Below are 25,575 nucleotides of genomic sequence, written 5' to 3'. Positions count from 1 at the left end.
AGAAACAAAAAAAAAAGAAGAGGAGAGAGAGAGCTGCATCTGCATCTCAGGCTCTCAGCATACTCTGAACCTGGGCAGGTTGGGTTGTCAAGGCAGGCAGCAAGTTGGTTAATAAGATTTGCTCCAAAGCAGGTGAGAGGTGATGGGTGGGGAGAACCTGGACGCTCGCATCGCATCCTCCCTCCGCTTGCTACTACTACGACTGGGAGTAGTCGGTCGGTCGCTGGGATCTTCTGCGGCGCCCGTGCAAAGCAAAGCAAAGGGCCATCTGCTATTCTGCTGCTGTCCAGACCAGACCTCCTTCCTTGCTTCTTCATTCAGAGCTAGCTAGCTTAGCTGTCCCTGTCTGTCGGTCGTCACCCGTTGAAGACTCCTGCACTAGTGTTTCGAAGCGCGGGATGAAATGGAACGGAACGGAACGGAACGGAACAGCTGATCTTCTGACGCCAATGCAGTTGGGGGGGGGGTGCATCTGTCAGTGTAGCTTCACCATACGTGAATGCGATGCAACTGGGCGTACGGTGTTGTCCCAGCCCCAGGTTCCGTTCAATTCATCCCCTCCGATCCGATCCTGCATGCGCTGTGCTGGCCTGGTATACACTGTATGCTCATGCATCATGTATTCGCTGGTTTCATAAACAAAAAAAAAAGCTAACCAAGTCTGAATTCAGATAAAATCCAAGGAAACGGAGAGAGAGTCCACTCCTACCCAACATACACCCCTTCACTATAGAGGGAGGCTAAGTATATGTTATTAGTTTGATTATTAGAGCGTGGTACAATTTAAATACGTACTTTCACTTTGTGCTTAGTTCGATTATTATTGCACAAACAAACAAGGAAACCAAAGATCGGATATATGCTTGCTTGTCAGTGGGCCTGTTTTTCAGGGAGGTGCGAATGGGCCTTCACTGCGGGTGGGCCGGCCGATGTACCTCTATCCCGCCCGGAGTGAGGTAGGTGTATATTATATAGAGAGAGGATGAGTTTTACGTACAACTCTCACCATCGGTATACCACCGTGCGTATATCCGTATACTTATTTATACTCATTTATCATTTTGAGTATATTCATATACTAATTCTAAGATACTTCAAAAGGATATATAAAAAAATTTCAATATATAAAAATTAGTATGTCCACATACTGTATGTATGTATGGTCACATACCCAACATATATACCATCATAGATGTTCTAGTATGATCACATACTTTACGTACACGCTCTTCGTTGGATTAAATATGTGGGAGTAACTACAAGTGCGTGTGGATCAAATATTGTGGACAAATCTAAAATTTAACTGAACTTACCTTTGTACATTGAGTGTAATTGTTTAGAATGAAGTGAGACAAATATATTTGTGTAGAAAAATAGATTCATAAAAAGAGTGCAACGGCAATACTTTATAAACATATATTATAATAAAAATAGCAGTTGATGTTTTGAAATGGTTGACTTCAGACCGCACAAAGAGTTACTATTAGCGCCCGTGTAGCTTTTTGTTCATTCATTGCTGCATGTTGGTTTATTTCAAATCAAATCACTAGCTGCTGCTTGAAACTTTCTACGTCAGCACGATTAGATTACATATGACATATATTCCATATGTAGCACGTAACACTTGCCACATTGGTACACGCATGCAGCTATATATAGTGGCATGCAACAATTATTTCTTTTGTGTGTGTGTGCGCGCGCGCGCTGTAACGACTAACACAAGAACATCTAAAAATATTGTATGGCCTCATCATCGCCATGGACCTTATTAATTACTTATACCACCACCAGCTATATATTAGCTTTATTAATTTAGCTGACGCGTACTCTTGCATTGCATACATACGTGTCATCAAGTTATTAAGTCGATCCAATTAATTAGCAGCCTTGCGGCGTACGCACGTTTATAAACAACACTAGGTTAATTACGTTTATCAGGAGAATTAAGGCCACGTTACATATGTACCACCAGCTATGCATGCTGCCGTGGATCTTCGAACTAACACCTGGCCTATAGCTTAATTATAGATATGCACCTAGCCATTTATGCGTCTGTGGAGTTTCGTACATGATGCATGGTTGATGCAGCATCCCTAGTTGGTGGAGATCGAAGTTGCTGTATTTACTACTTCAACAAATTAATAAGATACCTGCAAAAAAAACAAATTAAAAAGATGTACGTACATACATAATGCGTTACAGAGCATAATATAGTTTAAGATATAAAATAATAAGCAGTGAGGTTCAGCAAGAATGAAAAACAAAACTTTATATCCATCATGAATGAGCCATACAGAAATTGATCGAGTACTGTATAGGGTTGGATCCAGATCAATTGCACTGGGAGAACAACACTATATATGCTGCATATATATATATATATATGCGCAATAAAAATAGCGAGTGCAAAATTATTAACAGCTTCTTCATTAATGAATTGATCGCATACTTAGCACTTTAATATATATATATAGAAAATCCATTCTGCACGCACTTGTAGCTACTCCCACATATGCATCTCATGACGTATGACCAACGAAGAGCATGTACGTAGGAGAGAGACCTGTCGATCAACCGCTATGATAATGTGTAGGTATCTTTTCTTTTACTTTTCCCTCTCCGGCCTTTCTTATATATCAATCACGTTCGCACATTTAATTTCGCTATCAAGTTTCGCTTGAAAATTAACACTTAGACAAGGCACCTAGGCAACAAGTACAACTATGTATGTAGACATCACGTCGTATGTGCAAGGTCAAAGGCTAATAATCTCGACACACGACTAACACTGCTAGCTATATATGGAGATTACATAACTAATTAAACAACGATACTAATAATACAATTAACACATACACTCTATGCATGCATGGTATGGTTCATATATATAATAATAATAATCTATTTACAAAACATATACACACACATATGGATCTAGCTAGTAGCTGGCGAGCTTCATCAACTACATGCACACGTACTGAATGCGTTTACTTAACAAGATTCACATTCCTTTATATAGATCGATGCAGGGCTTTATATAACGCACTACTACTTTATGTCGTTGACACACTCGATCACGCATCTATAAATTAAGTTCTTTATAAGAAAATCCATGATAGCTATGATGTACGTAGTGAGCACTGATGATCAGCAGTACGGGAGAGGAAGCTAAGGCGATACTCATCAAACATTATTCAAAGGGACAATCTGAAAGAGAACATATGTGTTAGCTAGAGTTTGTATATATAACAAAAGAAGTCATACTGCCATTTCCGGAAACACTATATATAAGTAAAAATCTTTTAAACGTAGCAACGCTAATAATATGTCTTTTGATCTAATTAATTAACACACACAATGCAAGTTCCGTTTTACCTGAGTTTTTCCTTTTTGTTGAAAGATCCCGTTTTACCAGAGTTACTAGAATCCCACTACGTGCATGCACAATAATATAACTTTGCATACTACGCAGCAATCAGAAGCAAATTAAGCTTTAAATCTGAATGATGCATGGCCTCATATTGCATGCATATAGCTACTGCACATCATGCACACCAAGCGTTTTTGTTGAGATGAACAGACATCATCGTCAACAGACAAGACAATTAAGGTGAAATATATGCACAAATTGAACTCCCATCATATCAATCTCGTTTGGAAATACACGTACGGACTACTCGACCATATTTTCTTTTTCTGACAAATAAAAGCATGTTTTGTTGCAGTTTTGTGTGGAAGTAGTTCATATGTATGTAGTGCAGATAAGGGCACTACTGTATCTAGGCAGAAGTAGATCCTCCCAGCTACTGGTATACTATCTGTCTAGCTAGCTCTTCTGCTGAACTCAAACAAGGACTGCCACACCAGCAGGCATATTTCTACCAGATCTACCAATTGCATTGCATTGGGGGATTATTGCATTGTTCTGTATATAATACATAACTTGTTGGATTTTGAACTAGATCCTGATGAATTGAAGATATCCAAAGCGACCATTATTTTTACAAGAGAGATGGGAGACAACTAATTAAGGAGATAGCATGGAGATGATAGATATATGAATACCCGACTTGGGACCCCTGACACTGTGTTACTAAAGTATGTACATACTATCTTAAAGGAGATCGAAATGCAAAGACTGTTAGTTGTCAAGATCTAGCTAGGTGCACACCACGTACAACTTGCAGAATACAAATGCAATCAAAGTGATGATTAAACAGGAAATTTAAGAATACCCAAGTTGCAGAGAGTACTGCAGGAGACAGCAGAGATAATTAACCCACTCTAGAATTATCTGAAAACCAAACACATCCAAGCTGATGAGCAAGCTAGCTCAAATTAAGTACAAATAAACACTCCGAGATTTGATTATTTCACGAAAACAAATTAAAGTAGTACTAGCAACACTAGTACTCTAGTACCACTTCATCATATGTACTAACCTAATATAATGGCGCCGCGCCACTCGATCCACCATCTCCAATGGAACAGTAACGACCATGCACGCCGGTGCCGCGCCATTCGCCATGCTATGCAACTGCTTGACCTGCTTGGCGTCAATGGATCATCAGTACGGTGGCCGCGGGTGCGCCCATGGGAAGCCGTCGCCCCCGCCGAGCTGCCCGTTGCTCGGCGGCAAGTTGAACATCGGCAGCGCCGACGGGTCGGCGATCCCGTGGCCGCCGCCCAAGAGCGGGTCGGCCCCGCCGGGCATCGGCGGGGCTGGGCCTTCCTCCTCCTCGTCCAGCGGCAGGCGCTCGTAGGTGGCGTTGGCGAACGTGGACGCGATCACCATGACCGGCCCGGCCGCGATGAGCGAGCCCACGACGCTGCCACCAACCACCTGACCCTGCCCGCCGGCCAGGTACACGGTCAGCCCCGTGGACCCCGGCGGCGCGGGGCCCGGGAGGAAGGTGCCGGTGAGCGAGAGGATCTCGAAGCGCCCGTGGAGCGCGACGACGGCGCCGGGCGCGGACGGCTGGCGCAGCGCGACGTTGGCCACGGTCCCGGCGCCGCTGAGCACGCAGACGCCGCGCTGGCGGCGGCGCGAGAACTGCGCGATGGCGTCGGCCACGTCGGCGCCGCCCGCCACTTCCATCACGTGGCTGCGCAGCGCGTTGGGGCTGTCGCGCGTCACGAAGATGGGCGGCTTCGGCTTGTTCTTGGAGCCCGGCGGGCGGCCACGCGGGCGCCGGTTGGGCGCCGGGACCACGGCGCCCTCGCGGGGCTCGCCGCCACCGGACTCGTTGGTCTCATCGGCGTGTTGGCCCGCCGGCGCGCCCCCTGCCGGGTTGGGCTCTGGGTCTTTGACGGCCGGGGGCTCGGTCTTGGGGGCCGACGAGCCGGACGGCTGCTCCGGCAGGTTCAAGTGGCCGGTCCACCACCGGTTCGCCATCTTGACGGCTCTGAATTTGGTGAATTGATCGAATAGCGCATGCAACCAACAAGCAAAACTGAGAGATCAATCAGGTGATCGATCGAGATTATCAGAGGCTTACTTGCATACACATGCATGTGATGTTTGTATCTGAAGCACCGCCAGAAGACAAGAAAGGAAAAATAAAGCTACCAAGCAAAAGAAAAGATTCATGTGTGCGTATATCTGAGGATGGAGATCTAGATGCAGATATGAACTCATAGATATATAGTCGGATAATACCTTGGATTGGATGAGAAAACTGCTGCCGAGTAAATTTGTGTGGAGCTAGAGAAGCATATGCATAGCTCACAACATATGAGTCTCCCTTTAGCTCGATCGGTTTCTCTCTCTCTGTCCAGTAGCTAGGTCTGATAGATGGTGTGAAGTGGAAGTTTGGTATGGGTTGAGAGATAGCTTGGCCGGCCTGGAGAGATCAAGGAGAAGATGAAGAAGAGCAGCTTGGTCTGAACTTTGAGGAGGGCATGGGGACAAGTGGGTATAAGAAAGATGGACATGTAAGTAGGAAGACTTGATAGAGAGAGAGAGAGAGGAGAGAGACTTTAGGTGCCATATATTATATGTCATCTACTTGGCCTTTCTGCAAGGAGCACTCCTCTCTTCTCACCCCCATTTTCCCCCTGCATGTTCCTCCGCAGGGTTATTTGAGTTTTGTTTTGACTGCTTACTGGTCCCCGTATGCCATGTGAATTCAAAAGAGACTATATATTCTATGCAAGTTACAGGCTAGCGTATAACTTCAAAGAATTTTCTTTCCCTCTAAGATGGCATCGTATTTAGACTGGTCCCCTACCGAGCTGGTGATGCGCTGTTTGGTATGCTAATGATAGGCGTAAAAAACCCTCTAAAGGCTTTATCTTTGTAGTCGTGGCTGAGAATTAGTGACTGGGCATTGTTTAAATGGTAACAGGTAAGAATCTAATCTTATGATGCATCATTCTTATCTTATCTGAAATGACCATTTTACCCACATGACTCTTTTCAGTTCACTACTAGTTAGGAAAACATTTTGATGTGATATCCTACTGCTCCACAATCCTTTAGAATTGGTGTGATGTTGGTCCTGAATTAGGAAGGTGATGAGGTTGGGTGGGCTTAGTTTTGTTGTGGATGGCAATTAGATCGGGCCGGACAGATTAGGGTTTTTGTGTGTCGGGATATGTGCGGAAGGCAGGTGGGGTGCGTGTCCTTTTCTGAAAACCCCGACATCCCAACTAAACAAAACCAGCCCTTTGCTTTGTTTCGTGTTGCTTTCCTGCGGCAAATCACAATGTGTTCCTCCTCTGGTTGCTCTTAACTTTTTCTGTCCAATAATTGAATAACCGGCACCACGTACCAGTAGTGTTTTCCACATGAATATACGTGTGTCTCCATCTTCAGTGGAGTGTTGTATTTAATTGTTTTTCTATTAGAAGGAATGAAGCAAAAGATATGGACTGTGTCAAGTGCCTTTTGCAACCTTGTCATTGAAAAATTAGAAAATGTCTAATCATCTCATGGAGAATGTTTGTTTCTGAAAAGGAGAATAAAATCCAGTGTGTTGTGTACATGTTCATTTCTTTTCCAAGCATGTACTTTTCTGAATTATATTAGCAATGATATGATGTCGATGCCGCTTGAAATGAACAAAAAAAAATTGGAACATGTATATATGGGACTAGATAGAAACCTTCCTACTTGACAAGTTGATTTTTAAGTAGTGATACTTCTATCCGTACTGCGAATATTGTTGTTTCGTTTGCTTGTCACTTGCGTTATATGTGCAAAGTTGTCATGACCACAATGCAAACAAAGGACACATGCAGTCATGGTCTCGCTCTCTGACTGGCTAGCTTCTGACGGATCTGCTAATTAACATGCACACGCACTGTGTTGGCCTTTGCTACAAATCTTTTGCCGCCAACAGATATATTATATATGCCGAATTGTCACGAAAACATTGGTCATTTCTGGATTTTCCTTTTCTATATTTCAACAAGAAGGGGATGCAACCGATCAAAATTTGAATATTCACTTTATATCCATTGGAAATATCATGACTTTTATATCTTGTGCTACTGCACCATGCTTGCTAGCTTGCCCATGTTTTCCTGCTGGTGCGTGCTGGTTTGTAATTAGAATAAGATCCTTTCTTTTCTGCCCTCTATATTGTGCTTAATCTGGTTATATATATGTGCTTCTTTGTTAGTTGCCTTCAAAATTTTAGACAAGAAAACAAGAAATAAATTAATCAACTGGCCTATCTGATCGAAGAGCATCTATATATATATATAGATCACTTGTCACTTCTATCCAATCCTCATGGGTGCCCAAATTAATTAGTTGCCACTAAATATTACATGGGGGTTTGCTCTATAGGATGACGATCTATCAAGTGTAATTGACTTGTTCAATCATTATATTTCAACAACTCAGGCATGGAGCAGCAGCCACAAGTTAATTAGGCAGTTAGTAATAAGACCTGACCGCTTCAGAGTTCTCACGCAAGAGCAGACGATTTAAGATCGTGCCAAAGGAGAACAATATAAAGATTTCTGAGCTACGAGTAGGCACTGTGTTTAGCAAATCTAGGCAAAGTACAAATAAACTATATGTATGCTTTTTATGCTAGATCTCTGTACAAAAACAAAAGGATGATGCACGTCTTGTTACCTGAAGCATACGTACGTTGTTTAGTGTCAAGATTAAGAAACTTTGTGACACAAGATTCCCGTACATAGCTAGCATCTTTCGTCAGATTAACTAATAATAAATAAGCCCAGCTTGGCAGCCCTACATTTGGTACTCTTATTTAAGTATACAGGATCCTTCAGTTCACAATGTAATTAACATAGTGATTTATAACTTTTATTTACGAAATTTTGTATCCTTGCTGCGAAGATCAGCTTAACACATGCATCATGAGAATAATGTTCAGATGCATATGCATATGCATGCATGAACTAACCTTAAAGAAGTTTAGAGGACCTGTGCGTGACTCTCGATCTTGCGTGGTCCATGACAACAAATATGGCATGTCATTTGCGAAGTACAACAAAGGCACCCAGCAAGGCAAATAAAGATGATCCAGTCATGCACTCCACTCTAAAGGAGAAACACTAGAAACAAAAGCTAACTGCAACCAATTAAACTAAGCCATTTTTTAATAAAGCATTGCCCATTAATATACTTAAGTTAGTGGCACGTCTCCCAGAGATGGATAACCTAAGCTTTGTCAAACACTGATGGGGTGGTGTGCAGCATGACACATCTAACCTAGCCCAACCAAAGTGATTGATAGATACACTAAATTAAACAGAAGAAGAATACCACACCTAATACGAACTGAACTCGTTGCAGCAACTAAAACACACAGCTTTCGTGATCTAGCACTAGTAGTCCAGCACACACGTACCGATGATGGTAAAATGTGGAGTGCTAACCAAAAACAGGAGTACACGACTACCAGAGCTAGTGCAATTAGCGAGACCAGTATAGAAATACGAGGCGTGATTAGGACCGGCTGGTGCAATTATCTAAGCTAGTTACAGGTGTCTGGGGCTTGTTTCTTCCTCGCACGAAGAACAGAGCATCTTGCTGCCCCAATAATTGCGCCCTTGATCATTGCGTTGGTTGTGTGATTCCTGCGCTTAATCACACGCTGACCTTAAGTCCTCAACTTTATAATACTCCTAACCCCATTATTATACCAGTTGCTTATGATGCAACGGCATTGTTATTCCTTCGATCTGGATTTGTTTTGCCAGATGCCGGGCAGCACGTGTCGACCTCACAGGTCCTCAAACAAGCTTCTATACAATTATTATTAAACAAGTCCAGCAACAAGGCAACCAACTGGATACATCTTGGTAAACATTACAAGTAGGTGCACTGCTTAGTATATCATACGCACAGCATGACAGAGGAACAGACAACAAAGATTAATCCTGTTTCTTTAGTTACAGCAACAGAGCAACTGTGATCGTTATACAGTGCAGAATTCGCGACACCAGGATCAACATACTTTGCAATTTGCATTCAGGACAGTGAGTTCACAAAGGTATATACTGCATCCTAAGTAGACCGGCGCACCAGCCGACATAGGTTTCCTCGGGGATGCTTCTACCTGGTCAAGTAGTAAACCAGCAGAAAAAGCGCAACGAATGATGCGATCAGGGTTCCCATCCTCCGACTTGATTTGGTCTCGAACACCTGTATCATGTTCATTTAGACATGAATCATCTCATAATACTACGAGGGGCGGATGTACAACATATTATTTGTTTCCCTTGTCGCTTACCATCTTGAATTTGTCCACAGTTCCAGAGAGAAAACCCCTTGATGTATCCATATCATTCCCCTGAATCAGGCATGATGGTAAAGGAGTAGGCATAGTAGATTCAGATCTTACAGCAACAAAAAAAAGGTAAATGCAAATACCATTCGGTCTAGCATTCTGTTATGAGTCTCCACCTCCTCATGGATATCACCTGACAGCTACAAGCAGGTAAATGAACTTCAGTACCCAACGAATATAATTGTCCACAGATCTATCCAGATTGACAAATGCAGAAAAGATTCCCGGAGCAAGAGTAACCAAAGCAAGCTCAACATAGTCAATGGCAGGGATGCTAGAATATTCATAGATTTGAGCAAAGCACCATAAACTGTGAAGACACTCCTATTCATCCTATTTGTTAATTTGTAGCAGCCCAGATATTAGAAATATGTAGCTTCTAATGTTGGGCATGTCTACTCTGACATTATATAAGAAACATTCAGAGAGACAAGACCATGATTACATCACAATTATGAATATCAGAGGGCCAATCAAATATCCAGATAGAACCACGCAGCCACCAGTGTCATTGCAAGGACCATTCTGTTAGCCAGATTCCTTCTTGGTAAGTTTAAGTATAAAACTAATGCACAAAAGTTATGCTGAACTACTTTCCAATATTTCAAATCAAAATGGTCCAGGGAGGCACATGGTTGACAACACGGCATGACTCATGAGTGATGAGTCCCATATCCACACTACTATCTACCAAAGTTTCAGTCCAGAAAAGGACTAATTTAATATAATACTAAATTGTCTTAACATACATATTTTAAGATCTTATCTATGCAACACAGCTTGAACTGGTGCATGAAATATAAGTGAATTGCAAAGATTGTTCCTTCACATGAAATCAAAGGAATTAGAACATTAGGATTAAGTGGCACAGTACCCGCTTAAGAATGCTGACACGATCCTGCAGTCCATCAATAGCTCGATCATTTTCTTGTTCATCTATCTCATGGGAAGAATAGGATGTTGCTCGGATTCCACCCTCCTCAATGCCATCGAAGAGAGAAGTTCTGTTGCTACGGTAGCTGCGAAAAGTGCAGAAAATAGTGATATAAGAGTCGATACAGAATTGATCGGTCATAGGTGCAAACATTATTTGCAAAGTCAAAGAGGGGTTCAGAATATGCACATCAGCACATGCAAATTAAAATTCCCAAATGGAATTTTCATCTTGTCACAAAGGAACATTTAACATAGGATGTACAAATAAAAATGGAATCACACACGATTACTAGCATGAAAGGATTCAGAAATATGTTGAAGAAGGGACTAACATTTCTAAGTTTTCAAGTTCACAAATTCAAAGATTATGAGCACATAATCACCTAGGTACATGTATCAAAGCTAGGAATAAGGAAACAAAGCCTTATGCTTATGCATTCGATGAAGAGCTGAACAAATATGTTGAAATAATTCAAACTATAAGTTACATATAAACTGAGAGAAACATATATGCTTCCGCATAGGGTCCATACTTCTGAATTCTATCTCTAACTTTGACAAAGGTCAGCTCAGCTAAAAAATAATCAATATCACAATGTAGTTATAAAACATATCTGACCCATAAATTGGACACGAGGTACTTGCATACATTGATATGAACCAACAAACAACATTTCTCTAGGCCCATACCAGAAAACAAGTTAAAACATTGTCTGCTGAAATGTTTTATTACAACAGAAAATAAGTCAAAACATTGTCTGCTGAAATGTTTTATTACAACATAAAACTACTATAGACTAGTGAAAAAATGAGGAAAAGGAAAGCAGAATAAGAACTAGGCAATGGCGTAAAGAAGTTCGTATGGGCCCTATGTAACAATGCAATCAGTTGGCAAACAAATTCCTAAATGGTCTGGAAACTGATGCTCATGTGAGCATGAATATATCTGTGCACTCATCAAACAAAAACAATGCTCGCTAGTTGCCACAAACCGAACACCAAAATTTCAGCATTGCAATTTAGCTATATTGCTCGAACAGATCCTTTTCATCCCCTTCCTCTCATGGATTATTTGTAAAGATGCAGGGTTATGCACAATTAAGAAGCTGATGAAGCTTGGGATAGAGATAGAGAGGGACAGAGAGAAAGCCCAACAGAAAGAGTTTTGATCATGACACAGTGAGAGTCTAACATGACACCTAGTGTTTTTACCACCTTATAAACATTTCTAGAACAATGTATGATTTGAACTATTTGTACTTCCCCACGACTGACAGGATATCACTATCTACAAAGTACACACACTACCGCAGTCCACAAACACTTAAGCTTGTAGCAAAGTTTCAAGCTGTCATGGCAGAGAAATATCAGCAGGCATAAACAAAGAGATCATTAGCTTCAGAATATTAGTCTTAGAGTCCAAGTTACAAATACATTGGTCTTGGGATAGATAAGCACAGCAAGTCAATAATCATGTGAAAACCAACATCCATTTCTTATAAATCTGTATTCATGAACCTCGACCAGCTGTACAGATAACTTTAAGATGACAACTTGTCATGTGACAAAGTTGGGGAAATGAAACTGTCCTATATGAGAATCAATTAGTCTTTGGTGGGAATTCCTCAACCATAACTAAGAAACAACAACAATAACTGAAATATCTAAATGGGAGGTAACTACACAACAGCACTAATCACTCATCTCGATCCCTAACAAACGCAGTGTACTTATCGCACTAATCACGTGCTGCTCTACCCTACAGCACTTTATCGGAACGCAAGTGATCCCTACGGTGAGACAGCCACATTGGGTTCTACTAGCAAATCGCTAGCGCCCGTCGACCCTAAATCCGAATAGCATCTCACAAAATCCAAAGCTCAAACCAATAAATAGGCGGAGAAACTTACCCTCTCGCGTTCATGGCGCTTGTCTCGATTCGAATCGTGTCCCCTGCCTGCAGGAATCAAACCCCAAACCCATCAGAAACGAATCGCCGAAGAGTGCCCCAAAAGCACGAAAAAATAGAGGAAAATGGATGTGCGACTGTGGGGGATCCGCGGGGGAATCCAGGGAGCTTACCTCTCGGTTGATTCGGGTCGGATCGGCGCGGATTTGGGATTCGCCGCGCTGCGAGAAGCGGAAGCGAAGCCGCGAAGGGGACGAAGAATTAGGGGGAACACCGCTTCGCCGACGTGAGATTACAAGTAGCCTTCAACTGTCATATGGGCCAGAATCCTGGGTCAAAAACACAGGGACCCACTACCAGTGACCGGAGCCGGTAGTGATAGGTCCTTATCGGCCGTGCGCATAGGTGGCAGCATCTCGAGAGTGCAGGTGACGTGGGGGCGCTTCGATCGGACGGCCCGCGTCGACTCGACGCAACTCCTCCTCCTCCTCCTCTCTCTCTCTCTCTTTCCGACGCGGGATTTTCTTACAGCAGCTGCCGCCGCCGCCGCCGCCGCCGCCGCCAGTGATCACCTCGCCGCGTGAATCGCACCAAATCGCCGGCGTGAGATGGCGGTCTCCTCCGCGTTCGAGCCTTCCGCAGAGATGGAGCGGTTCCTCTGCGAGCGGCTGCTGGACGCGGAGCAGCCCATCGCCGAGCGCTTCCGGGCGCTCTTCTCCCTCCGCAACCTCCGCGGGGAAGCCCCGCGCAGTGCCCTCCTCCAAGGTCTCACCTCACTCCACTGCCTCATCTCTGCTACTCCTCAAAGCTTGGTGGTCGTTGTCGGCGAGTAGTGGCGGGCTTTAGGCTCCACTGCAGGAGGGTTTGAAGGCTTTATCAGCTTATGGATTAGTTTCAGCAACAGAATTTTAGTCCCTAGTGCATTCCCGAACTAATTGAGTAGATACAGTGGATGCTGCGTTGTAGTTCACTAATTTGCTGCCTTGATTGCAGCACTATTGGTCCTAGGCACTTCTCCGGTTTAGCTCCAAATTTCAGTGGCCTCACGGTCTCTAATAGTGCTGAGGTGATGAACTGATGATACTACAAAGATTTAATCTTCAGTTAGATTCTTTGCATTATCCATCAAACTGATCTAGACAGGCTGCACTAGCTCATTGTATGCTAGCATTAGTTGTCTAATACTAATATTATATAACACTAAGTTTTAGGTTTAGGCTGAGTTTCAGTGAGTAAATTATCAGCTGCCACCAATGATTTGGGGGATATATCCATAAATTCTGTAAAATAATTTAGCACTTACCACCTAGCACTTTGTAGGACTTGCTAAAAGTATGGCATCTGATATATTTGTTATGTAGAGTGCTTATCCCAAATTGTGGTTTTGTTTCATTGTGTGCGGCTATTTAATACTTATTTCCATGTAGTACATTTAATTTCCTGAAACTTCTAATACCCACGGTTTTTCTTCCTTATTGATGTGTATAGTACTGAGATTTTGTTGTTTACTTAGTCTGCTGTCAACAGTGATCATTTATAGACAATGTCTGCTAGATCTTAATGTCTATCAATTTTTTCTTAGTCAATTACTGAAAAAAGAAAACTGTACTAGACGAATGGCACTTCTTTGCTCTTCCAAGAAGTGAAAAGCACATGAAGGGCCTGATTTGCATCCACCCATTGTTGCACTATTAGCCGTGTAGTTTCAGATTTTTGTAACTTAGTGTTTGAGAGATCAAAGGGTAGGGGTTAAGAGAACCTGACATATTTTCTACAATGTTCAGCTGCAAGGGATCCTTCTAACTTGCTGGCCCATGAGGCTGCATTTGCACTAGGGCAGATGCAGGATGCTCAGGCTATTCCCGCATTAGTGTCAGTTCTCAAAGATCTTTCTCTACATCCAATTGTACGCCATGAGGTAGTCACTGAATTTTCGAAATTACATTCTGCTTATGGTGATTGGGTGTCCATGTTGAGCAATTGTATATGTTTATTGATTAGGCTGCTGAAGCTCTTGGAGCTATTGGCCTGGAAAAGAGCGTTCCCCTGTTGGAGGAAAGTTTAACAGCTGATCCTGCTGTGGAGGTACAAGAAACTTGCGAGCTGGCACTAAGACGGATAGAAGAGCAGAAGAAAGTTAATGGGGCTGAGAGTACGACCACTTCACCCTATCTCTCAGTTGATCCAGCACTGCCTGCAAAACATGGACTTTCAGTAGACCAATTAAGGTATTCCTTTTCAACTTTCAAGGGGTTCTTACATGTGTCAATTGTATTTTATGTACACGGCCTTTCCACTGTCAACGTGGTGGAAATTTTTCAGGGATCTTCTCCTCAATGAGCAAGAAAGCATGTACGAACGTTATGCAGCTCTTTTTGCACTTAGGAATGATGGTGCAGATGCTGCTGTTTCTGCTATTGTTGCAGCTCTGGGCGTCAAAAGTGCTCTTCTACGGCATGAGGTTTCCTTGAAATTTAGCTAATCCTTGTTTGCATCTCTTTTCTACAATCATGAATCAGGCACCACGGAAAGTATCCTTTATATTGTTTCATTTTTTTACTCAAAACTGTTCCTGAATTCTAAAGGGAATTTGTTTGTTAGTCCATGACTTGCGTTTTAAGGTTCTGATAGTCTGGCTTATTATTTGTCATTTACACTTGAAAATGTGAATTTTAGCATAATCAATTGAGATGGAGTTGAGGACAGACCTTGCAACTTAGTTTTTCTATGTACGTATAATGTCAATTGGGTTGTCAGTTGCACCTGTCTTGTTGCGTTAGAAAGGACAAAGTGACAACATCCAGTTACAATTTCTCAATTTATTGGCACTAGGACCGTCATGAAATTTTTCTGCTATATTTATTTAGCAATGGAGTGGAAGTCTGGTGTTTCCCTTTTATGGAAAGAAAAAAAATTATTAACAAGATATCAGAGTAGGATACTAGGATTTGTGTTGTGAAACTGCTTCAGATCTAGTGTGCACGTTGCCTGATTTACCAAGGTCGTAATATCATATTCCTTGTAAGAATTAAGTAATTTTTTATCTTGGCATTTCAATGCCTTTGGTTTTATCCAATGTAATGCCTTTTTCTCTGTATTATTCTGCAGGTTGCTTATGTGTTAGGTCAGCTGCAAAATAAAGCCGCTTCAGATGCACTTTCTGCAGTCCTGAAGGATGTCTGTGAGCATCCAATGGTCAGGCATGAAGCTGCTGAAGCCCTAGGTTCAATCGCAGGTAATTAACTGCAAGTTTTGGCAGAATGCCTTTACCAACTCCAGTCCATGCATAGAATTTGTATAGTTACCTGAGATTGTGGTTTGTTGTGTTTTAGATCAAGAAAGCATTGCGCTTTTGGAGGAGTTTGCGAAGGATCCTGAGCCCATAGTCTCGCAGAGCTGTGAAGTAGCTCTCAGTATGCTCGAGTATGAGAGATCGGGCAAGTCCTTTGAGGTACATGCCTAGATCGCCACAAAGAACTATCTGTCACGTAAGATCTTTCATGTGAATTTAATCCAATGTTCACTTTCCATGCAGTTTCTGTTCCTTCAGACTCCTCATGTACAGTAGGAGTCCCCCTCCGTTGTTGGTGTTACTCATTCGAGCTACAAGTGCCTAGGCTAGGCTCCTGTTCATGGATGATCACTCGTTGAAGGGACTGAAAGCTTTGGTTAACGTGACTGCACCAGTTATATTTCCGTGGGCTTTGATGATACTCTATCCTGATAGGATTTTTTTTTTGTCAATCGCGATATGGAGGCTGAAATATTGAGCAGCTGAAGAGAGAAGGACACGAAAACCATGTAATCTAGAGAAACTTATGAAGTTGGGCAGTTTGCATTTTTCTGACAATGGTTTGTACTAGCTCCTGGTACGTACTTTATATTACCGACGATAGTAGCTTAAAAGAAATCTCATATATCTAGGACAAAACTTTATATTACCGACAAAAAACCGTGTACCTAGAATAAATTTTAATTCAAAAGAAAACAAAATTGATGGAATAACTTCCTTTCGAACGGAAATATGGGGAAATAATAATAATAAAAAAAGAGTAATGGATCAAGAGAAGCAAAAAATCCAGGCCCATAAACACCTACACCTGGTGGCTCGGCCGTGTTCAATCGATCAATTCCATTTCGGTTATCGATGGCCCGTGGGCTGCACCGCTGCAGCCTGGTCTCTTCTCTTCTTCCCCTTCTTTCTTGTCTGGCTCCTCCGAAGCCCAACAAACCACCACCGTCATGTCCTCCGACGACCTCTTCGAAGGCCTTCCTCCGCCCGCCGCCGCCGCCCCGGCCGGCGGCGCGGCCTCCCTCGCGCCGCCGCCTCCTCCCGCGCTGCCGCCGCCGCCGCCGAAGCCCGCGCTGAAGAGCTCTCTCAAGCGGAGCAAGCCCTCCTCCTCCGACACTACTACCTCCCCCCCTCCCGCCCCCGCGTCTGCCGCGCCCGAAGCCCATGGTGAGATCTCTGCAGTTCTGCCCCATCACCTCTTGTGCTTTCCAACCGGGAACATACTGCCGCTTCTGCTGCTCCTCCCGTCGCTTTCAATTGGAATTGGAAGCCGCCCGTAATCGTTTATATGCGTACCTTTGAATTGACCTCAGCTGGAGTCAGCACATTAGGATTGAGCAGCAACCGGCCTGTAGGAGGTCTGAATTGCTTGCTGCCTGGGTCGATGTGCGAGCTTGACCACACAGAGGATATGGGATTTCAGGTCGGGATTGGAGTACTCCCAGTACCGATCGCCCAGGATGAGCTCAATGAGGGCAAAGGGGGTGATATTTGGGTAGGTGGCTTGAGATTGGTTACTAAGGCAGGCAGAATTGCTTAGTCCTGGCTAGTATCCTAGGTATCATGTAAGACTCAAATCGTAATCGCCTCCTCTTAGCTTTGCTTTGCGCTTGGATAATAACAGCTTCTTCTCGCTTTTTAGAGCAAAAATATTGTAGGTGTATGCAGTATGCTAGAGTTACAGATGCACTTAATTTAGCCAGAATGTTCAGGAAAATTGTAGGAATTTGCACTCTGATTAACTTAAGCAGAGGTCCCTGCGTGAATTCTGTCGTTACCAATACCAGATTCTGCTCACTGAGTTTTTGCCCTGTTACTTGCGAGAAGACACCTATTAGTGATGCATTCCTTGTACTTATTCTTTGTTCCTGTATTGGTATATGAAATGTCTGTATGGTCTCTTCTCAACTATTTCTTGTTGTAAGAACAAATAAGCAAACTCATTTTCATGTTTTCTCACAGTTCCCGAGAGACGTCTTCGGTTCAGAACAACTGTTGATGCTTCAGAAACGCAAATACTTGAGGCTATGCAGAAGATAACTTCGCACATAGGGAAACCTTCTAAATTCAGCAAGGCATCAAAATTAGCTCTGCAGCTTATTGAAGCTGGAAGTGTCAAGCCTGGGACAATCAACCACTTCTTTGGCATTTTAGAAGCTGCAATGTCTTCCCCAGGAGCATGCAATGAGCCTTCTGTACGAGCAGATTACCACACACTATTCAGTGCTGCTCAGAGTGTGACAGAGGTAAAGTTTCCACTGTCCTTAAAACAAATAGTTGTCCAGTTATGTGAAGTCAGTACATGATGCACTTACAAAACTGTGATCAATGTGCAGTTATTCAGCCAACAGCGGAAAAATCAATTCGACATATGGGTGCTGCATGCAGTGGTGGCCAATGATCTTTTCACTGATGACAGTTTTGTGGTCAGTATATTTTTCTGAACACACATGTTGCTTATCTTGTCAATCTAAGTACTATAGTTATATGTGGCTGATGCTTTACTTTAGATATGCAGTCAGACTAGCCACATATTTCGTTGCCCTATGCATCAACCACGGGGTACTTATCTGCTTTTATTTTTATAGTTCTCCAAGGCTGTTGGAAAGATCAAAGAAGCCATCTCAGCTCTGCCAATGGCAATGGCGGATGATGACAATGATGAAGCTGCAGCTCTTGCAGCTGCAAGCAAAACTGACACGACGACAGAGAATAAAGCAGGTGATAGTGTTCCAACTGCAGCTTCCAACTCTCTGCCAGATGATAGCACATATGCTGCAGCCTCAGGGTCAGGGGAAGAATCGTCTGATCCTTTTGGTTTAGATGATCTCCTTGCAAACAAGCCAAAGAAGTCTGAGAGAGCTCGAGAGAAGGAAGTTGCAGCTCTCAACAGTAAAGCAGATGAGGATGATTCAAAGAGATTTCTGAAGTCACAGCGGGAGGCCCTTCTGAAATGTCTAGAAATAGCTGCTCGGCGTTACAGAATTCCATGGTGAGTTATCTAAAAAAAAGTTGCACCATCCATATGCTTAGGGCTTGTTTTTATATTGTTTTATATCATATCTTGCTTGCCAGGACGCAAACTGCCATTGACATCTTCGCGAAGCATGCTTACGACAACGTGAACCGGTTCACACTGCAGCAGAGGGATGCGATCGTGAAGCTGTGGAACTCGATCAAAGAGCAGCAGATCCGACGGAAGCAGGGCAAGTCGGTGAGCGGGAAACTTGACGTCAATGCCTTCGAGTACCTCCAGGAGAAGTACTCCCACGAGAAGATCAGCATCCGTCATGCTGTTGGCGGTGGTGGCGAGCGGCGGGCGACGCAGTGGCTTGGCTAAGTCTGCAGGCTGATGCCTTTTGATCCTGCTCCTCTGTGGCGTAGCGGCACCCACAATCCAATCTTTGGCCTGCAGAAAACTGTAACATTATCTGATTGAATTGAATTCAACAAGGACGGCCATCGCCTGATCCGTTGGCTCCGTGGATTTCGGCGTAGAGTGTGTGTGATGAATACGGGGATGACGCGAGAGTTCCTTTGCTTCAGTGACAAGCTTGCGGCCTTGTACTTTGTTTTTCGTATATGAGTTGACATGTCCATTCCCATGATCTCATTCTCATCTGGTTTGTGAGCTGTTGTGACTGAATGTGAAAGCTGTTGTGTTGATCTGGGTGCATCCCCACGAGCTGCGTTGTTGATGGCAACCATGTGCACGTGTGGGTGATTCTTTGCGATCGCATTCAGCAGCAGGATCGCTTGATTCTTTGCGTCGTCTCCTCGTAACTGCAAGCTTGATTGACTGTTGACAAATGTGCTTGTGCTTGTAAACGTGTGGTATTGGCAAGGTAAGCTGTGCTGTGGTTTGAATATAAGCAGGGTTTGGTAAGCTGTGTGTCTGTTCACTCCTCCGATTCCAGAATCCAGAGGTTGGTCTGGTTCCCATTGTGAGGAGCGATGGTGCAGTGACAGTTGAGGCGGCAGTGCGCTGTCGGTGGAGAAGACCTTGTTTTTTGTCACAGCCGGAGCTAGCGCCAGCAGTTTTTCAGTCTCAGTTGCCACACGTAATGCAATTCGTTGGTTTTCTTGACCAGCTAGTGCCCCTGAACTGAAACAGTAGTAGTAGTAGTAACTGCCTGGCAAGAGAAACCACTGAAACTAGTGACGAGCATGCAGAAAACGAGACGAGGGGAACCCGGAGAAGTTGTTTTGAAGAGGCAGAGGCAGAGGCAGAGGAGAGGCAAGCAGACTGAACTGAAACACAAGGAGTAGAGGAGGAGGCCAGATGAAGAAGAGGATGGAGTGGTCAAAGGCGACGATTAAGCAAGCAATGGAGCAATGGCATGGGCGTCGTCAATCCATCGGATTATTAATTAGATTACTAATAATTAAATAGTAGTACTAGCAAGTAGCACAAGGAGTGCGAGAGGAGGAATCCAGGGCAGGTGGGCGATCGACGAGTCAAGCACAGCAGTCATCGACGAGAGAGACGAGTGCGGCCGTTCGGCGCGAAATCATTTCTTTATGCCGCCTGGCAGCACCAAGCACGTACGTACGTGCACAATCACCTGCAACTTTTTTCTTTTGAGAAAAAAACTGTCACATCATCTCCTCCGGCCATTCCTCAATCCGTCCCGTCCATCCATCCATGGGTAACAATCCCGACACAGTGCCCCACCATCCTCCTCCTCCTCTGCGTTTCGTCGCCTTTCAGTTTCACCACTGCAACTGCAAGAAACTAGACGCTGTGCATTAACCTACCCTTTGAGTTTTGATCACCAGCATTACACTATGTTCAAAATGTTTCATATTTGTTGCCAATTAGTATAGAATTGTTACCTTACCGAAAAGTCGCTGTGTTTGAAGACCATGCCAACCAACCATCGAATTTCTGAATCCAAGACTACATAAAAATCAAACATCATAGTACTATCTAGCTGATGAGCTGCAGCCTGCAGGTGGAAAGCCAAAGCCAAAGCAAGCCAAGCAATGGGGCTCCTTTTCTTCCACACAGCATTTACACGTTTGCTCCCTTCGAACCAGACACCCAGCCCTACATGTCTACCCCTCCTCTTCTTCCTATAAATCCATCTCCTCCCGATCGAGTTGCACCGGTAGTCCACCACCACCACTACCATACAGGTTTAATTTGCGCGTCCTAGCTAGCTAGATACTGCTGGTGGTGACTAGTGAGTGATCGATCGAGACCGATCGACGATCGCCATGGCCGGAGCTACTGCTAGTGGAGGAGCTGCTGCCGCCGCCGCCGCCGCCACGGGGGCCGGGTCGCCGTGCGGGGCCTGCAAGTTCCTGCGCCGCCGCTGCGTGCCCGAGTGCGTCTTCGCGCCCTACTTCAGCAGCGACCAGGGCGCCGCGCGCTTCGCCGCCATCCACAAGGTCTTCGGCGCCAGCAACGCCTCCAAGCTGCTCTCCCACCTCCCCGTCGCCGACCGCTGCGAGGCCGTCGTCACCATCACCTACGAGGCGCAGGCCAGGCTCCGCGACCCCGTCTACGGCTGCGTCGCCCAGATCTTCGCGCTCCAGCAGCAGGTCGCCATCCTGCAAGCCCAGCTCATGCAGGCCAAGGCGCAGCTCGCATGCGGCGGCGCCGCGCACTCGCCGGTCAGCCACCACCAGTGGCCGGCGGACCACGGCAGCGGCATCACCGCCCTGCTGCGCCAGGACACGGCGTGCGGCGCCAGGAAGCCCCTCGGCGACTGCTTCATGCCGGAGCTCATGGCCTCAGCAGGCTTCAGGGACGACGTCGTCGCGGCGCAGCATTGCGCCGCCAAGGCGGCGGACGCCGGGGACCTCCAGTACCTGGCGCAGGCCATGATGAGGAGCCCCAACTACTCCCTGTAGAAGCGTAGAATAAGACCATGCATATCATTTTGGAGACATGCTGCCATCGATCTCACACTTTGCTAATGCAAGTGATGCGAGAGCTAGAATTCGGGGGAAAAGAAAGGAAATTAACTTGTTGTACTCCTAGTAGTGAACTCCTTTTCTTTTAAATTATTGTCAGTGTTCTGATCTTATTAGTGAGAACTGGTAGAAATCATATCATATACTACTATAGTGGGAGAGCCTGCATGCTTTTGATGATTACTAGTAGCAATAATAGTCTTTTGTCTAAATAAGAAACTTAATTTATTACGGTAGTGCTCTTGTGTTGAGTTGAGCAGTTAGTCAGCAGATGATGCAGTCAAACTGTACTACTCTGAACTTCAGTGCTACTAGATAGTACTGCTCTGGTCCTGAAAAACAGCCTCGCCTCCAAGTTTTGTGCCAACATTCATTCGTGTCTTCATGCGTGAGACATGGAACTAATGTTTTCCTGGCTGATTGATGCACAAAAAGCGCTGATTCGATGCTCCCATGCAAGCCATCAGGAAATAATACTGTCAGAACTCATCAGAAGCCGCTCTTTAGTGGATACTGGATACCGGGGAGTACTAAACTGCCACTAGAAGCTTCAGCATCAAAAGTCGAAGTAATATTTTTCAAAACAAAGAAGTCGAAGCAAGAGTTATTGCACACAGCTTTGAGTTGGCACCAAGTTCTTGCTCTCTAGAGACCCTAAAATGACTTGTATGCATTCATTGGCTGCTGCTGCTGCTGCTGCTGCTATCCTAATTTTCCATGTCCTGCAGAGTGACTGTCCCCTTGATCAAGGACAGGTCTGAACTCCTGAGCCGCAAGCACCGTTTACTTTTGCTTCCTACAACAGTACAACCGGAGGAGTATGTTTTACGTACGTGCATAATCGTTGACCTTTTAAACCTAGCTAGTAATAAGCACGTATATGCACAGAAACAGAAACTCGGTGAGGCTAGATAGGTCACTGATCCCAATGGTTAATTTCTTGGCAGGGTTGACTGTGATTGGACGAGTGACCAAGTTACTACTGGTAACCAGTAAGCAGTAATTTATTCCTCAAGTTATACTAGCTAGTGGGTGTTGCAGAGAAAGAAAAAGGCTCTGGAACTCCAAAGACTGGGTAGATTTTTTCTTGTACCAAACTAGCCGTGAGAAGGTTTCATAACCCAATGTTAATCACACATTGCGATAATTGAGGTAGACAAGCCACATACAACGGCGTTTCTTTACTTCAGATTAGCCATCAGATAAGGACAGGGACAGTACTTACTTACCACTGCAGTAGGTTTATAGGGTTAGTATCTTGGAACTCTAAAATTTCATTCAGACGTGCGTGTTCTCACTGAATCCATTACAAAAGGAAAGGCTAATAATGTGTTTATCTGAAGCTATATATACTAACATCTACTGAATCATTTTTTTAAAGCTATTATATATAATAGACAAGGCTCGTGACGCCGAAGAAGAACAACTAACTGTTCAGATGTTCTAAAGCTGCTGCATGCAAATTAAGCAAGCAAGCTAGAGCCTCAAATTAAATCCTGAGCTATATATCTGCTTGAACACGACGAATGCGTAGCTGATTTAACAACAAAGATAGGTCAGTGACTTTTGTGATCCGCCCTCTTTATTGATCGATGCAAAGCCGTAGATTTAACGCGTGATTAATGTGGATTAGAATAACACAGCATCTACACATGGTTAGGTAGCCTAGGATGCTAGACAGACATTAGGCGGCCCTAACAGCGTGTCAAGTTTGTTCTTATCACTGTCTCAAGATAACAAGCTACATACTCATCCATCCATACTTCACAAGCTTGTGTAATGTACTCTCTCTCCTGAAAAGTTTGTGTTGTGCATCCTTCTTTAATTTGCAATAAGGTTTACTATTGCAGATCAAATGACCTGAGAAACAGACCCCACAAGTTTAGATGGGGCTGTCTCATAAAGCGGAATGCACCTTCATTGTTTTTTGTGCGCTTTGGCCCTTTGCGTCTTGTAAGTTTTATATCAACAAGTGTTCAGTTGGATTGAGCTGGTCAAGAAGCTGCCGGTCATCGGTCAAACAAAGCTGAGCACACAAATGAATGGCAGGCTTATTATGGCACTTGAGAGTGATTAGACCCCACTAATCAACCAACATAATTTAGCACTGATCCCCATGCATAAAAGCACGTAATGGAAAGCAAAACTGGTGTTTTTGTTTTGTGCATGCAGCTGCTTTAGAACAAAAGAAGGTGATGTCTTTGGCTCTTTGCTACATGGTTTGTAATGGAGGAGTCAAACTATGCAAAACTTTGGCCTCCAATACCAAGTGTGATCACCATAATAACACTTGTTCCAAACAGGATAAAGCTTGAAAAGCAAAGAACACAAGCTAGGGGATGCATTTTGGTACCGGATGATGAACAGATGCCTCGGAATTTGCGCCTCTCCATCATTTCAGTTCAAGAGCTTTGTGTGTTTTGTTCTTCTCCAAACGAAGAGCGTGTTTGGCTTGGCCGGGCGGCTGTTTTTTATTAAGAAAAATAAAAAGAGAGATACTGCTGCATATTCTATTTCCAAAAAATGCTACTTTGTTTTTAGAGGATGCAGGTTATATATTTGCTTGAGAGAAAGGTCTTTGGAGGCATTTAGTGTGGTTTATGCCCAAATCGTAACGGGCCTGGGCCTAAAGTACTGAAACACAGGAGTGCTGAAACAATGTTATCTGGTCATTGTTCCAACTGTCAGCCATTGTGCCATTCTGATGCTACTAAACAATTTTCAGAGGTTCTGGTGACAATGGTTTATGACCATGATTAATGTCTGAATAAGTTTTCATTGAGTGATCAATTATCAACATTTCATATTTTCCTTTTGAGATATGCAATCTAATTTCAGTAGCACTTCCAATGCCTGATGAACCTCATCAAGGACAAGTCACAAGTGACAAGGTGTTTCTTCCCATTCGAAGATTACTCTTTGCTCTTGAAGATTACTTCTTGGCTCTCAATGAACCTGAAGAATCATAATTTCCTGACAGATTTAGATGCTTTTTGTGGTTTTTTATTTGATTCTCACCATTCAGTTGGGTTTGTGCTCGTCTAGGCTTCTGTTTCTGAAGGCCACAGCAGGTACATTTTGTTGCAAATTTACTCTCCAACCATATGATGGTCAGCACATGGCGCCGACACACATTTAAAACCTTTGAATCTTTTATCAATCAGAAAGCTAACTCTTCCAAAAATTTCACTGCACTTTTCTGTAGATTCCGGCATTGGAGCACGGATGGGTAGTACTGAAGCTTAAGATAACTAAGTGGATGCCTAAAAGGATATGCAGGTTCGGAATCTTAGGCCAGAGAACAGAAATGCTTAGCAGAAATTTTGAAAATGGTGTCATTGGATGCCTGTTTGACAGAGACACAAGGTCCTTGTGATGGAATCAACACTGCAGCTGGCTCATTACCTGAGTGTGCAAATACCAGACTGATTTGACATGTCTCTTGGTATTCTACGTTCATGCTCTGAATCTAGAATTTCACAGCTGCCTCATTACCTGAGTAATTTTTTCACTTTCACTGGGCAACTAACGCCGACTGTCAGGTGCTTGTCATCAGCTTAGTCTCTGAACCCAAGCTTACCTACTATCATCAGCTTATCCTCTGCATTGCGTTGTTGCAAGTATACTATAAACTCAGTACGACAGTAACCATTTCACTTGCTAGAGCTTTATGCCTGTGCCATTCAGTTTATTCTTCGGGCAGGACTTTTGTTACTGTACAAATTATCAGTCTCTGACACTGT

General features: G+C 43.9%; 5 protein-coding genes across 9 annotated transcripts; 3 read left to right on the top strand and 2 right to left on the bottom strand.

Annotated features, from left to right (window-relative positions):
* Positions 1-1,942: 1,942 nt before the first annotated feature.
* Positions 1,943-5,933, bottom strand: LOC112903781 (AT-hook motif nuclear-localized protein 19). Of its 5 annotated transcripts, none has more exons than XR_003230832.1 (3): positions 5,660-5,933; positions 4,443-5,405; positions 1,943-2,150 (listed from the first exon to the last, which is right to left on the bottom strand). XR_003230832.1 is itself a non-coding variant. In XM_025972996.1 (2 exons), the coding sequence occupies exon 2, from the start codon at positions 5,393-5,395 to the stop codon at positions 4,568-4,570; it is 828 nt and encodes a 275-aa protein (XP_025828781.1). In that variant the 5' UTR covers positions 5,396-5,453; positions 5,660-5,933; the 3' UTR covers positions 4,272-4,567. The 5 variants fall into 5 exon arrangements, 2 of the variants coding, with proteins under 2 accessions (XP_025828781.1, XP_025828776.1); XR_003230833.1 differs by lacking the exon at positions 1,943-2,150 and adding an exon at positions 3,037-3,207; XR_003230834.1 differs by lacking the exon at positions 1,943-2,150 and adding an exon at positions 4,215-4,294.
* A 3,309-nt stretch (positions 5,934-9,242) lies between these two features.
* Positions 9,243-12,944, bottom strand: LOC112895083 (bet1-like SNARE 1-1). Its single transcript, XM_025962957.1, has 6 exons — positions 12,792-12,944; positions 12,620-12,666; positions 10,648-10,792; positions 9,857-9,913; positions 9,717-9,776; positions 9,243-9,628 (listed from the first exon to the last, which is right to left on the bottom strand). Exons 2-6 carry the CDS (start codon positions 12,631-12,633, stop codon positions 9,539-9,541), a joined length of 366 nt encoding a protein of 121 aa, XP_025818742.1. The 5' UTR covers positions 12,634-12,666; positions 12,792-12,944; the 3' UTR covers positions 9,243-9,538.
* A 169-nt stretch (positions 12,945-13,113) lies between these two features.
* Positions 13,114-16,480, top strand: LOC112895073 (deoxyhypusine hydroxylase-B). The gene is made up of 7 exons (XM_025962947.1): positions 13,114-13,383; positions 14,403-14,536; positions 14,620-14,846; positions 14,941-15,079; positions 15,727-15,853; positions 15,951-16,069; positions 16,154-16,480. The coding sequence occupies exons 1-7, from the start codon at positions 13,227-13,229 to the stop codon at positions 16,184-16,186; spliced, it is 936 nt and encodes a 311-aa protein (XP_025818732.1). The 5' UTR covers positions 13,114-13,226; the 3' UTR covers positions 16,187-16,480.
* Positions 16,481-16,791: 311 nt separating this feature from the next.
* Positions 16,792-19,574, top strand: LOC112878857. The gene is made up of 5 exons (XM_025943098.1): positions 16,792-17,077; positions 17,873-18,156; positions 18,247-18,336; positions 18,499-18,902; positions 18,986-19,574. The coding sequence occupies exons 1-5, from the start codon at positions 16,861-16,863 to the stop codon at positions 19,248-19,250; spliced, it is 1,260 nt and encodes a 419-aa protein (XP_025798883.1). The 5' UTR covers positions 16,792-16,860; the 3' UTR covers positions 19,251-19,574.
* Positions 19,575-21,032: 1,458 nt separating this feature from the next.
* Positions 21,033-21,977, top strand: LOC112876112 (LOB domain-containing protein 16-like). The gene has a single exon (XM_025940160.1). It carries the CDS (start codon positions 21,131-21,133, stop codon positions 21,767-21,769), a length of 639 nt encoding a protein of 212 aa, XP_025795945.1. The 5' UTR covers positions 21,033-21,130; the 3' UTR covers positions 21,770-21,977.
* Positions 21,978-25,575: the final 3,598 nt, after the last annotated feature.

Source organism: Panicum hallii, chromosome 1 (genome assembly GCF_002211085.1).
Source record: "Panicum hallii strain FIL2 chromosome 1, PHallii_v3.1, whole genome shotgun sequence".
NCBI lineage: Eukaryota > Viridiplantae > Streptophyta > Magnoliopsida > Poales > Poaceae > Panicum > Panicum hallii.
The sequence above is the reverse complement of the archived record's forward strand: the minus strand, read 5'-3'. Positions and strand labels throughout refer to the sequence as shown.

Excerpts from the sequence above, each read along its gene's own strand:
- LOC112878857 (XM_025943098.1), top strand. The coding sequence starts at position 16,861 with ATGTCCTCCGACGACCTCTTCGAAGGCCTTCCTCCGCCCGCCGCCGCC. Across the intron at positions 17,078-17,872 it reads TGCCGCGCCCGAAGCCCATG|TTCCCGAGAGACGTCTTCGG; the intron begins GTGAGATCTCTG and ends GTTTTCTCACAG. Across the intron at positions 18,903-18,985 it reads CGGCGTTACAGAATTCCATG|GACGCAAACTGCCATTGACA; the intron begins GTGAGTTATCTA and ends CTTGCTTGCCAG.
- LOC112895083 (XM_025962957.1), bottom strand. Across the intron at positions 9,914-10,647 it reads GTGTCAGCATTCTTAAGCGG|CTGTCAGGTGATATCCATGA; the intron begins GTACTGTGCCAC and ends ACCTGCTTGTAG. Across the intron at positions 9,629-9,716 it reads CTGTGGACAAATTCAAGATG|GTGTTCGAGACCAAATCAAG; the intron begins GTAAGCGACAAG and ends AACATGATACAG.
- LOC112876112 (XM_025940160.1), top strand. The coding sequence starts at position 21,131 with ATGGCCGGAGCTACTGCTAGTGGAGGAGCTGCTGCCGCCGCCGCCGCC.
- LOC112903781 (XM_025972996.1), bottom strand. The coding sequence starts at position 5,395 with ATGGCGAACCGGTGGTGGACCGGCCACTTGAACCTGCCGGAGCAGCCG.
- LOC112895073 (XM_025962947.1), top strand. The coding sequence starts at position 13,227 with ATGGCGGTCTCCTCCGCGTTCGAGCCTTCCGCAGAGATGGAGCGGTTC. Across the intron at positions 14,847-14,940 it reads CTTTCAGTAGACCAATTAAG|GGATCTTCTCCTCAATGAGC; the intron begins GTATTCCTTTTC and ends GAAATTTTTCAG. Across the intron at positions 15,854-15,950 it reads AGCCCTAGGTTCAATCGCAG|ATCAAGAAAGCATTGCGCTT; the intron begins GTAATTAACTGC and ends GTTGTGTTTTAG.